This window comes from Acomys minous, assembly GCF_964271855.1.
Source record: "Acomys minous genome assembly, chromosome: 2".
Taxonomy (NCBI): domain Eukaryota; kingdom Metazoa; phylum Chordata; class Mammalia; order Rodentia; family Muridae; genus Acomys; species Acomys minous.
Window position 1 is genome coordinate 70,076,049 of NC_140484.1, and position 13,562 is coordinate 70,089,610.

The following is a 13,562-nucleotide window of genomic DNA, read 5'->3' on the forward strand; positions in this document are numbered from 1 at the left end:
AGCTCAAGGGACTCAGAGCCTACACTGCTGCCCCCACAAGGAGGTAAGGAAGCTTCCTTCTTTGTTAGCACTTGCTCTGGTTTGCTCATATTGAAAAGAAAAGACTTTTTCTTTTTCTTTTGGTAAAGACAGGGCCTCATTAGATAGCTCTGACTTAAACTCACTGTATAGACCAGTCTGATCTTGAACTCACAAAGAACCACCTGCCTATAAAGGCATGGCCACAAAGTACGACATCTTAATACAAGCTGAGGTCAGTAAGATGGCCCGGTGGCCTGCGTGTGAGCCCCAGGCCACACACGGCAGGGGAGAACTAACTCACACAGGCTGTCCTGTGGCCTCCATATTGTCATGGCATGCATGCACACACACACACACAATTTAAAAATACATGCAATGATTTCTTAAAAATACAATCTGTGTGTACATGTGTGTGATTTTTCTGTGTGTAAGTCTGAGCAGGTAAATGCCACAGTGTATAAGTTACAGGACAACCTTGGTGCTAACCCTCTCCTTCCTCTTCGTGTGTTGTCTGCGTCTGTATATGTGCCAGGCTAGCTGGCCTGTAACTTTCTGGGGATCCTCCTGTCTCGACCTCTTGTTACCGTTAGAAACACTGGGATTCCAAAAGTGCACTATCACACCCAGCGTCACACAGGCTTTCTGAAAACACGCACTCAGGTCCTCATGCTTGCTTGACAAACACTGTTCCCACTGAGCCATCTGACCAACCCTAACAAGTGCAATCTTTAGGAAGGACCTGAACTTAAAATCGTGAAGACAATGGATCAAACATCAAGCTGCAAGCTGTGCTTCTGAACTCTCTTAGACTAACAGGTCCTATATAAGCAACAGTGAGTCTTTCAATACTCAAAGCAATTGAAATATAACTATGTTAGACTAACTTATTAAATGTGTTATCAATGGCATGTTCACTTTTTAAAAAAGATTTATTATGTACACAGTTTTCTGCCTGTATATTCTCCTGCACACCAGAAGAGGGCATAAGATCATATTATAGATGGTTGTGAGCCACCAAGTGGTTGCTGGGAATTGAACTCAGGACCTCTGGAGGAGCAGCCAGCGCTCTTAACCTCTGAACCATCTCTCCAGCCCCAACTTGTTCACTTTTTATAGGAATTTCCACCAAAAACTATGAGTAGTAGTAGAAAACATAAAATGAGTGACTACAGCCAATTCCTCACAGAGAAGTGTACATATTCTGAACATGATTTTATAACTCTAGCCCTTTGTGTTATTAGCAATTATGAGACTAATGCTACAAAATTATGAACAGTGTAAACTAAAGGACAGTTACAAAAGTTAGATGACATGCTCTAAATATGTGGTACCTCTTGAGCATTACAAGAGCATGAAGTGTTTACCAAACGAAAACCAGCTTTCTGTGCGCAGCTCCAATGCATGCTACATAGCTATTTGCAAACATAAAGCCAGAGCAAATGATTAAACGTGCACATTCAACCTCAAGCGTTAGCCTCGTCAACCTGCATACTCACCTGTCCTGTGCCGACTTCAAAAGACTCATACCCAACTTGTACAGATGACACATAGGCCCCAACTGAAAGCTTCCTCTTTGACTCATTTGATTCTGAAGAGGGAGAAGCCATTTCCTTAGTTTTTTGAGAACTCTCATCTTGTCCTTTTGTCAAAGCAGCCATCGCCGCCTTCTTTTCTGATGCTGCTTTTTTCTGCTCCTACGAAACACGAGACAGTGTAAGACAGTCTTGCTCTTCGCTATCGTCACACAACATGCAGGCGTGCGTTAGGAAGTCTTAGTAATTTAGGCACAGTAGCAACACTGGGATTATTGGAGAAAGGTACTTCTTAAAAATATTTACTGTTTGAGCTGTGCATAGTGGTGCACGCCTTTATTCCCAGCACTTGGGAAGCAGAGGCAGGTGGATCTCTGAGTTTGAGGCCAACCTGGTCTACAGAGGGAGTTCCAGGACAGCCAGGGCTACACAGAGAGACCCTGACTCAAAAAGAAGAATTACTCTTACTAGTTTTACTTCTGTGTATGTATTGCTGTATGAGTGAACAGCGTGCGTGTGGTTCCCATGGAGACCTGAGTAGGGCACTTGGAGCTAGAACGACAGGAAGTTGCTCCACCATGCGGGTGCTGGGAACCTAAGCTGCTCCTTCTACAAGAGCAGAAAGTTCTCTTAGCTGCTGAGCAATCTCTCCAGCCTCCCAGGAAAATACACAGTTTAGAGCTACATACTGTCATCAGAAAAGACATGATACAATATCTATAATATACCATATAATTCTTAGAAAAATAAAGGTTACAAAAGACAAAATACAGTAAAACAGCTAAAGTTAAATCTAATATTGCCTATCTTACATGAATCTCAAAACTGTTAAGTATAGAAGGGCAGACAGAACACAGCATATTCAACTCTACTTATATGACAGTCTAGACAGAAACATTCTTGTAAGGAAAGAAAGAGCAATGGTGCTTACTGAAAGGGAAGAGTTAATGGTTGGTAAGCACACCCCAAATGCACACCATGCCAAGAGAAGGTACACTTCTCAAGGTGGACCTCTTTACTTTTTATTTTTTATTTTTTTCAAGACAGGGTTTCTCTGTGTAGCCTTGGCTGTCCTGGACTCACTTTGTAGACCAGGCTGGCCTCGAACTCACAGAGATCCACCTGCCTCTGCCTCTCGAGTGCTGGGATTAAAGACGTACATCACCACCACCCAGCCAAAGTGGACCTCTTTATCCACAGGGTCAGAGTTTCTTGTTTCCTAGGCTAGGAACTGGGTGTGGTGGTACATGCCTGTAATCCCAGCATTCCAGAAGGCAAAGGCAGGCATAACTCTGTGAATTCAAGGCCAGCCTGATCTACAAAGCAAGTCCAAGCTATATAGAGAAACCCTGCCTCAAAAAAACAGGAAGGAGGAGGAGGAGGAAAAAGAAGAGGAGGAAGAGGAGGAGGAAAAGAAAGAAGGAAGGAGAAAGAGAAGGAGAAGGAGAAGGAAAAGAAGCATTGTGCCCTTACTTGTTAAAAAGAAAAGAAAAAATGCCGAAGATGGTTTGCAGAGGGGAAGGAACCCAGGCCATGCATATTTGATACCCTTGTTAAAAAACAATTGCCTAATTTTAGTCTCATGACTTCAGCGGCAGTAAGTCACTAAGACACAGTATTATCTTCATCTGTCAAAGCCCTGGGTTGCTGCCCAGTATTGCGTAAGGCAGGCATGGTGGTGCATGCCTACACTCCCAGCCCTGGCAAGGTGACTGCAGGAGGGTGAGAAGGTAAGATTATCTAGGCTAGCCTAGAATACATGAGGCCCTATCTCAAGAAAAACATAAAATTTAGACTAAATAGAAGAGTATGTGCTAAACTACAACATGGCAGACAAATAAACTTAAGTCATGTACGTTATGTCATGCTCATTCTAATCTATGAGGGATGAAACTGCTCCCACTTTAATAATTTTAAAACCAACTTTATTATCTCTGTGTGAAAGAGGAATGGATATACACACGACACAGCCTGCATTTGGAGGTCAGAGGACAACTCAAGCGGTAAGGCTTGGTGATAAATGCCTTTATTCTCTGAGCCATCTTGCAAGCACTTGGCTCCCCTTTTAGCAATGGGGAAAAAATAAATAAATCAAGGATCAGAGAAGTCAAGTTAGTGCTCAGGATTGTGCAGTTACCAAGTAGTTTCCCTAGGAGTTAGGGCCTCTCATTCATCCAAGGGTCTGGAATGTCACAAGTGTTTGTGCTAGAAATCCCCAAATGCAGGGGTGGCTTAGCATGAAGAACAGTCTGGTTCAGTTCCCAGCACCCACGTGGCTGTCCTCGGCCATCAGTAACTCCAGCTCCAGGAGATCTAACACCTTTTCTGACTTCTGTGAACACCAGGTATGAACACGGTGCACATACATGCATGTAGACAAAGCATCCACACACATAAAATAAATATTTTTTAAAATTTCGAAATCAACCAATACAAATAAAAAGCCTTTTTCCTGGAAACTCTCTGTCCCAGGAGCATCTGGTTGTTCAGCTGTGCATCGTGGATCTAAGCAGCTCACTGGAGCCTGGGCTTCCATTATCGAGCTCCAAGTAAGTAAAAGTCAAACAGTTTGCCCAACCCCATACTGCAGGCTTCTGAAATGAGAGCCAGGCACAGGGGCTCACACCCGCAAGCCCAGGCTCGGGAGCTGAAGCAAAGAGATCACGCTATACAGTGAGTTAGTTCTAGGCTAGCCTGGGCTACAGCATGAGATCTTGCCTTTTAAAAAAGGGAGGTGGGAGGGACAGTTAATTTGTCTTGAGGGCAGAGATGATCCTCACCAGTTTGGCTGCTTTGAGCTTTACAAAGTTGGCTATCTTCTTCCGGGGCCCGAGAGGTATCCCCATCTCCTTCAGGTCGTCCACTGTGCACATCAGCTTGAAAGGGAAACAAGGAGCACATTAACTAAGCAGCCTAGAAGCGGATCAGCCGAAAGTGAGACACAGAAAATATTAACACAAAATCAACCAAAAAGCCTGTCAACATTAAAAAGCTAGGGCGTTTTGCTTTACAATGTTCAGTGTCGCTTTTACTGATAGAGCACTTGGCTAGCACATGTTAGGCCCTAACTTCGATACCTAGCACTACAAAAAAAATTAATTAATTAGCCTCTCCATTTAAAATTCTATTATTTTTAGAGCCAGGCTTGGTGGCCGAGTACTTTAAGCCCTGTACCTGGGAGGCAGAGGCAGGTGGATCTCTGTGAATTTGAGGCCAGCCTGGTCTACAAAACTAGTCTAGGACAGACAGGACTCTGTTACACAGAGAAACTCTATCTGGAAAAAAACAAACAAACAAATTCTATTATTTTTAATAGAAAATATATGTATGTCATGCAAAATTCTAAAGCTATCCTGTCAAATATATAATGAATAATCTCTCCTCTCAAATCTGTGCTGTCCACTCTAGTCCCACCCATCCAATTCTTTCAGCAACAGCGACTAGCAACTGCCCTCTCTGCAGAACCCCTCACGTGCACACAGCATGCTCTTCAGTGTGTGTCAGATTCGTGACAGCATCTGCCACTCAACTGCTGCCAAGTCCTACCGCTGCACCCCGTCCATGTGCACTGTGGCTGCTAAGGTCCCACAGTGTTAAAACAGTGCTCAGTGAGCACCCCTGTGGGTATCCCCATGGGCATCTTCACAGAAAACATTCCTTGCAAAGGGCACGCATTTTTATTTTGGAAGCCACCAGAAAGCTCCAGAGACCGCGTGCACTTATAGTCTCAGCAACAATAGCGCAGCAGTGACCTCCTCCTCATCCTGGCCATGTGGCCATTTCACTGACAGCTGAAGCCAGAGCCACGCTGCTCTTAGCTGGCATTCTGAACCTGTTCTCCTGAGGCATGAGGCCACCTGTCACGTTCTCCCCTGTAAGGCATGCTCTTGTTTCCACGGCCTGCTTGCCCGCTGCTTATCATTAGTTCTGTGTTAGCTGACTGTAAAGCCTCTGCTTTCCCCATCAGGTGCCCCATCCAGGTGCTTTCCCCATCAGCGGCTGTCACAGAATTCACTACTGTGACATTCTTGTTCACCTATGGCTTCTGGGTTGTCTCGTTCTTTTAAAAACTTTCACACATCTTATTTTTTCCCCCAAATTTTAAAAAGGCTGATTTATTTTATGTGTAAGATGGTGTTCCTTGAGTGTACTATGTGCACCCTGTGTGTGCTGGTGCCCACAGGAGCCAGAAAAGGACACTTGATCCTGGAATTGGAGTTACAAATAGTTGTGAGCCACAGTGTGGGTGCTGGAAACCAAACCCCAGTCCTCTGCAAGAGCGGCAAGTGTTCTTAACCACTGAGCCAGCTCTCTCTTCCCAGCTCCTTTTTCTCTATTTTTTTTTCCTAAGCATTTAAGTTTTTGGCTTATGTGTAATAAATTCTGATGCAAGAGTGCTTCAATCGTTCTTCAATTTTCAAGCTTACACAAAGGAACAATAATTTTAAATAAAATGAAACAGGTTATTATCAGTACCAGAGATTCCATATCAATCTTTTCCTTTTCAAAAGTGCTAATATAATCAAACAGGCTGAGTGCTTCCAGGGTTCCATGCAAAGTTAAGGGTTCTTCGTTTTCCACATCAAGGTCACACGGTTCATCTGACACCAACTTTGAGTCTTCAGGGATCTTAACGCAAAGGAGAAAGAAGAAAGTAATACAAACAACACTCCCATAAAATCTCTCCTGATTAGCCGGGTGTGGTGGCGTGCGCCTTTAATCCCAGCAGAGAGGCAGGCCAGCCTGGTCATCAAAGCGGAGTCTAGGACAGCCAAGATAACACAGAGAAACCCTATCTCAGAAAAAGCAAAAAAAAAAAAAAAAAAAAAAAATCTCCTGATCTACATAAAATCTAAAATAGCTGTGCTCTACATAAAGTCTAAAATAGTTGTGCTCTACAGATTAACTATAATTTTAGCACGTTGCCATCTTTCACCTGGACTTTAAGGCATATGCATTCTGTAAATCATTCATGCTCCATTTCCTGTAATATTGGCTTAGAAATCCTAAGCCTTCACATTTACCTTATAATCCATAAGGAGCAAGAGTGAGAACCCATACTTGTGGAGACGGGATCTCACTATGTGGCCCAGGCTGGCTTTGAACTCATCTTCCTCCCACCCCAGCCTCCAGAGCAGCCAGGATCACAGGGGTGCAGCCCAGCTCTTCTTCTGTCCTTCTGAGCCTCGGTGCATTTTGACAATTGAAAAGTTACAGGAGCCAGTACAGGTTTTGGAGAAAAGCTCTATTCCAGCCCTAGCCCTCAACGTCAACAGGGTAACTACAGACTTACCTGCCTTTCCTGAAAATTTGGCTGTTTCATAACTCCATTAGAAACAGCCACAGACCCCGGAGACTTAGAGATGCTCATGTCTTTTTGATTAGACAAGATGTCAAACAGTATCAAAGAGCCTAAGAAAAAAGATATGCATTTTAACAAAGTGTATTAGAACAAAGTTACCCGAGTATTTTTCAAATAAATCCTCCTGCTTTTTTTCAGTCTCTGGCAGAAGTCATACAAAGATGAGCTGCTGACTAAAATCTGAGAGTCAGAAACAGCAAGATGGCATAGCCAGGAAAGGTTTTTGTCAACTTGCCAAGAGCTAGAGTCATCATAAAACAGGAACTGAGAAAATGCCCCCATCACACTGCTGAAGATCCATGTGGAAAGGCCCAGGCTGCTGTGCGCAGCACCATCCCTGGCCAGGTGCTCCTGGGGTATCTGAGCAAGGCAGTGAGCAGCGTTCCTTCACGGCCAGTCTCTGTTCCAGGGTCTGCTTCCAGGTTCTTGTGTAGTCAGGAAGTCCTGCCCTGACTACAACTGTCAACTAAAATAAGCCTCTCCTCCATGTTGCTTCTGATCATGGCGTTTATCAAAGCAACAGGAACCAAACTACGGCACGATGTGAAGGAAAACTGGCCCTACAAGGCCGTCCTCTGACCTCCACACAGGTGCTGCAGGACACACCTGGCCCTACAAGGCCGTCCTCTGACCTCCACACAGGTGCCACAGGACACACCTGGCCCTACAAGGCCGTCCTCTGACCTCCACACAGGTGCTGCAGGACACACCTGGCCCTACAAGGCCGTCCTCTGACCTCCACACAGGTGCTGCAGGACACACCTGGCCCTACAAGGCCGTCCTCTGACCTCCACACAGGTGCTGCAGGACACACCTGGCCCTACAAGGCCGTCCTCTGACCTCCACACAGGTGCCGCAGGACACACCTGGCCCTACAAGGCCATCCTCTGACCTCCACACAGGTGCTGTAGGACACACGTCCATGCGGGTGAATGTGCAGGAGTCTTGTACACCCTAAGTTCTGCAGCCAGAAAAACACAAAGCAACTTCTGAACAAACCAAACAAATATGAAACTACATGAGACAGCTGAACCTACACACTTTAAAAAAGATCTAATGACATTGCTGTTTCATCCAGTGACCAAAACAAAACAAACCCTAACGGGTAGAGAGATGGCTCAGTGATTGGGTGCGTCTTGTTCTTCCAGAGGACCTAAGCTCGGCTCCTAGCGCCACACTCAGCTCTTCACAAGCTGCTGTGGCTCCAGCTCAGGGAAGAGAGAGCCTCTTCTGGCCTCTAACAGCACCACATGCACATGTGCACACTCAACAGACTCAAATACACACATGTACATAAAATCCTAAAACAGCAACAACAGAAAAGCCTTCCTCTGCTACTGGGCAGGAGGAGCACAGGCAGACTCAACTCAAAACATCCCTCCTCTACTCACCAACCCAAGCTCTCTAAGTTTTGAGGTTAGACAAACACAAAAGCAATATCTGAACAAACCAAACAGACACATCTAAAATTATGTAAGACAGCTTTACCTAAACTGTGACCAGCAACGGACACCTTTCCTTTGAAGTTTGGATTCCGACTCATAAAGAGCGAGTAGAGCCGGTTTATCTCCACTCCCACTTTCTCCACAATTGACTGACAGTAGGTAGGGCTGTTGTAAAATAAAATATCTAACAGAGTTTCATTGGTAAAGTGCCGGAACCGACCAATACTTGGCAAAGTAATTTTCTTGATATTCCTGTTTTAAAAGGAAAAAAAGTTACCGTCAGTATTTATCTTCAACCTCTGGATTTTTAACACTTTAGTTTTTTATTTCTGGAAAAAAAGAGTTATAGATTATACATTAGTTCGTACAATCAACCTATAGATGTCACAAGCTAACTAGCAGCTGACTCTGTTGGCAGAATTAGTCATAAATAAACCAGGATAAAGCAAAAAAGTTATCTGTGCCATGACTACACTCTGAATTTCAGGATCCTACAACAGGCTGCTGTGTTATATGTGATGGTTTTACTTTCATTTTTAAATAGAAATGCCTACTGTCCCGTTTTCTTTTAACTGAAAATCTAGATGCCTGACAAAAACTGTGGCTAGCAGAGACAAGAGGCTGTCACCCCTGGATGATGGAAGGAGGGACCTGAGACAAAGCTCTTCAAGGGTAGTGTCACAGCACAGTCCAATGCGGCCAGAGCACTGTCCTCAGGGCTAGCACTGTGAAAACACATCCCAACACATCACAATGGCTAATAACTGGAAACACCTACCAGCCATGTATAGAAGTATAAATATCACCCGTATCTGTGGTTCTGAAATGGGAGCATGCAAAACTGAATGGGGCATTTCTGTCACAGCGCCTGGTGAGTGTTGCTAGCACTTAGGGCCACCGACACTAGGGGTGTCAAATGGCCTACATGTTAACAGCTTTATGCATTCCCCACCAAGAAACTACACATCTAAATCCCAAACAGGGGTGTGTTCACCACACCTGAGAATCTGAGTTCAATTTCCAGTACCAAAAATAAACTCAAATTGTCTAAACTTTCCTAGAGTCTTACACATTTTGGATCGGAATAAATGCACAGATGTACACGGGAACAGCCAGATATTAATGGTACAACTAGCATTTCAACACATCAGAGCAAGCATACTATTAAAGAACCTTACTTGCTCCAGTTGCCATAACCCATTTTGCATTACAGTTTAAATTTGCCTCTAATTTTAACTACTCTGAAAAGCCAATGACCAAAGTCTACACACCTGTCAGCCCCTGATGCATGCCCACGCAGGGCACTGTGCCAGTGAACTGGAAGGAACTCCACTCTGCTGACCTCCCCGTCATCTACAGACTTCTTGAAGTGCGTCTGCAGCAGCTTGAGAGAAACCACCCTAAAATCATCCACTTTAAAAAAAAAAAAAAAAAAATCAAGAAATAAACTGATCATCTTAGCTTGATAGCTAGTTAATTAACTGAAATGTACTATAATTTTTAATGAAATAAAGATATATGCTTTTTTAAATGATGAAAAAAATAGTACATGAACAAACACCCAATTGTTTAGAAGTACTTTGCCAAAAGACTCGACCAGACTCCCTACTTAGCATCCGGTTCCAGAACCAAGTGTGGCAGCAGAGAACTTAGCTGGGCCGAGGCCTTTCCTCACCTAGCTCTGGAGACACCAGTGACACACCCACACCCAAAGGTGGACGTGTGAAGGCTGAGTGACACAGCATGCTGCTGCAAGTGCTCAGCCAGGAAGGCTGGCGGACAAAACAGTGGGACTATTATCATGACGCCTTCTAATTCTACAGAATCTGGGATTTTATGCCGTAAGAGCAGCTCCCTACTAACCACAGAAATCTCCTCTTATGTAATCCCCTCAGCCATGAGTGCACAGGTAGGAACTATCATAAAGTGAACACTGAAGTGTCCTACTATCAGCATTAAGATTCTTTTACAAATGAAATGTGACTTACCACACTCAATAATGCTTCTAAAACGCAAGTCACACACAGGCCCAATGCCATGCACCATGAACACCAAATGGTCAATTTGAGGCATTTCCCCTAGTAAAAAAAATAACAATGAAAATCTTCGTCATCATCCTCTTCACCAAATATACACATACACAAAGCTGAGAATTTAGTATTATTAAATTGCTAAATTCTTGATATCCCTTTTATCATAAACTAGCCAAAGAAATCCATTACCCATCCATGTAAATATCTCTCATTACCCTGTTTCAAATTAGAATAATTTGTCTATCTTGGCAAATAATGGCAAACTAAATGGAGAGGTTGAGGAAACAGGTTCCATCTGTTCTTCACAGTATGATCATGTGATGTTTTCAGAATTCCACAGGACTGAGGTGAAAGCGTATCTCAGTAATATAAAGTTCATATAGGACACGGCCCAGAGCTCAATCCGCTGTACCAAAAAACAAAACCAACCTCCCAACCCCAAGCACTCAGCCTGACATGGCCAAGCAATCTGCCAATATAAAACTTTAAAATCTTTGTTCCCAAAGTCCTTCCCTTTAATTCAAAAATGTTCTAGGAAGGCCAGGCGTGGTCCTGCATACCTTCAGTCTCATCACTGGAGGCAGAGGCAGGTGAATCTGTGTGAGTTGGAGGCTAGCCTAGTCTACCCAGCAAGTCCCAGGCTAACCAGAGCTAGACACTGTAACCCTGTCTCCAAACAACAAACAAAAACCTCTAGGAGTAGAATCTGAGTAAGAATGGCCACCACAGGCTCCGATATGAGCGCTTAGTCACCAAGGAATGGAACTGTTTGGGAAGGACTGGGAGGTGTGGCCTTGGAGGGACTGTGTTGTGAGAGTAGGCTTTGAGGTCACACCCTCTTTGCCTTCAGAACAAGATCTAAAGCTCTCACTATTTCTCCAGCCCCAGGCCTGCCTGGCTGCCTGCTGCCATGTTCCTCATCATGGTAATGGACCGATCCCCTGAAACGAAAGCAAGCCCCCAATTAAATGCTTTCTTTTGTAAGAGTTGCCTTGCGCTTGGTGTCTCTTAGCAGAAACGGATCAGTAACTAAAACACAATAGATGAAAGTTAAATCTATTTTTCTACACTACTACATCCAGATCTTATAGCATCTATTTATCTTATTTTATTAGACAATGAAAGAAAGTATATGTAGTATCAAAATAAGACTTCAATGGCATAAAAGAGGAAAACCAAGTGTGCTGATGATATCCATATGTAGCCCCAGTTTTTGGGATGTTGAGACAGGAGAACTGCTATTTTAGGGCAACTTTGGCTACGTAGTGAAAGGCTGTCTCGAAGCGGGAGGAGATGGGTCAGAAGTTAGGAGCATCTGCTCCTCTTCTAGAGGACCCAAGTTCAGTTCTCAGCACCTATGCCACACGGCTTACAGCTGCCTGTACCGCCCACCTGCCCTCCAGTGTCAGAAGAGGCGATGCCTTCCTTGGGCTTCCTCAGGCCTATGCAAACGAATTTAAGAAAATAGCAATAAATCTTTCAAAAAGCCAAGTCTGGTAGCTCACAGCTATAATCCCGTCACTTAGGAAGCTAAAGCAAGAAGATCTCTGTACTGTACGGCAAGTCAGTTCTACATATCAAGTTGTAGACTAGCCAGGGCTGTACAGTGACGTCCTGTCTCAAAATAAATGTAAATAAATAGACAATCCTCCAAGAAAAACCCAGGGTATGATGGCTCATGACTATAATCCCAGTGCTTGGGAACAATAACTTTTATACATGTATCTAGAGGGTTTTTTTTTTAAAGATTATTTATTTATAACATATACAGTGTTCTGCCTGCATGTACACCCACAGGCCAGAAGAGGGCACCAGATCTCATTATAAATGGTTGTGAGCCACCATGTGGTTGCTGGGAATTGAACTCAGGACCTTCGGAAGAGCGGACAGTGCTCTTAACTGCTGAGCTATCTCTCCAGCCCAAGGAACAATACTTTTAAAAAGATAGAAACATGACCAGCATATGGCTGAATTCTGAGCACTCTGGAAGAAATCCTAGTAACTACTTCTTTTTTCATAGTAAATGATGACACTAACAGACGGACTTTTCTCTTAAGAAAACGTAACATACCATCAGGAATTTCATCAAGGTTATCATCAATTCCACGCTTTACCACCCTGGGCCTTGTCTGTCCATCCTGTGTCGTCCCCCACTCATCTGGCACTGACGAAGGCTGGAACTGGACAATAACCTCCAAGACACAAAGCATAGAGGCCCCTCGTTAGCAGAGTCATCTCCCACTAGACTCAGCAGTATTTCTGGGGACAGTTAGTTGGTTCTCAAGATGCGACCTAACAACATAGCCCCTGCCTGGCTCAGAACTCTACATAAAGTCAGACCAGAACCCACAGCCATCCTCCTGTCTCTGCTTCTCATGTGCTGGGATTACAGGACTTTATCACCAAGCCTACTTCAAAGTAATGTGGTTAATACAAAAAGTCCTATGCTTCAGAGTAGAAATGTCATAAAATGAAGTAGAACTGTCCCCCAAGCAAATTCTGTAGAGGTCCTGCTATCACTAACCAGCAAAACAACATATCATTACTTCAAATGCTAACTCGGGAAAACCATGCACCTAAATCAGAAGTAGTATATATTGATTTTTTTTTCCTGAGTTTGATTCTCTGCACAAGAATGGGAGGGGGTTATAAGTGTGTGTGTGTGGGTGTGTGTGTGGGTGTGTGTGTGGGTGTGTGTAGATATATAAGAGGCAAAAACTGAGGTAAAATTCTAGGTTTGTACAATTTACCTGTAAGAATATCTAAGGCAAAAAGAATCCCTTTAAACGGCAAAATTCATGATTAACTTACAAACTTAGTTTCAGTGACAAAAACTGAATGTTTAGCCAGCACGAGGCAGGCAGATCACTGTGAGTTCAAAACCAGCCTGGTCTACAAAGCGACAGGCAAGATAACACAGACAAATCCTGTCTCAAAAAACAAAACAAAAACAAAATTAGAATGTTTAATAAAAAAATAAACACCTTTTTTTGGTTTTTCAAGACAAGATTTCTCTGTGTAGCCTTGGCTATCCTGAAACTCACTCCACCAGGCTAGCCTCGAACATGAAGATCTGCCTCCAGGTGCCTCCCAAGTGCTAGGATCTCTATGAATTGAGGCCAGCCTGAAAGCCAAGGCTACATAGAGAAACCCTGCATCAAAAAAGGAA

The 13,562-nt window shown here is 43.8% G+C and overlaps 1 protein-coding gene across 3 annotated transcripts in view; it reads right to left on the reverse strand.

Annotated features, from left to right (window-relative positions):
* SEC23IP (SEC23 interacting protein) overlaps positions 1-13,562 on the reverse strand; it is a 48,631-nt gene that overhangs the window by 16,786 nt on the left and 18,283 nt on the right. For all 3 annotated transcript variants that reach the window (XM_084773176.1, XM_084773177.1, XM_084773178.1), the window contains exons 6-13: positions 12,465-12,585; positions 10,349-10,438; positions 9,632-9,773; positions 8,404-8,612; positions 6,847-6,965; positions 6,030-6,182; positions 4,334-4,429; positions 1,518-1,715 (exon numbers count right to left, since the gene is read on the reverse strand). In XM_084773176.1, coding sequence (XP_084629302.1) covers positions 1,518-1,715; positions 4,334-4,429; positions 6,030-6,182; positions 6,847-6,965; positions 8,404-8,612; positions 9,632-9,773; positions 10,349-10,438; positions 12,465-12,585 — 1,128 coding nt within the window. The remainder of the gene's footprint in view (positions 1-1,517; positions 1,716-4,333; positions 4,430-6,029; positions 6,183-6,846; positions 6,966-8,403; positions 8,613-9,631; positions 9,774-10,348; positions 10,439-12,464; positions 12,586-13,562) is intronic.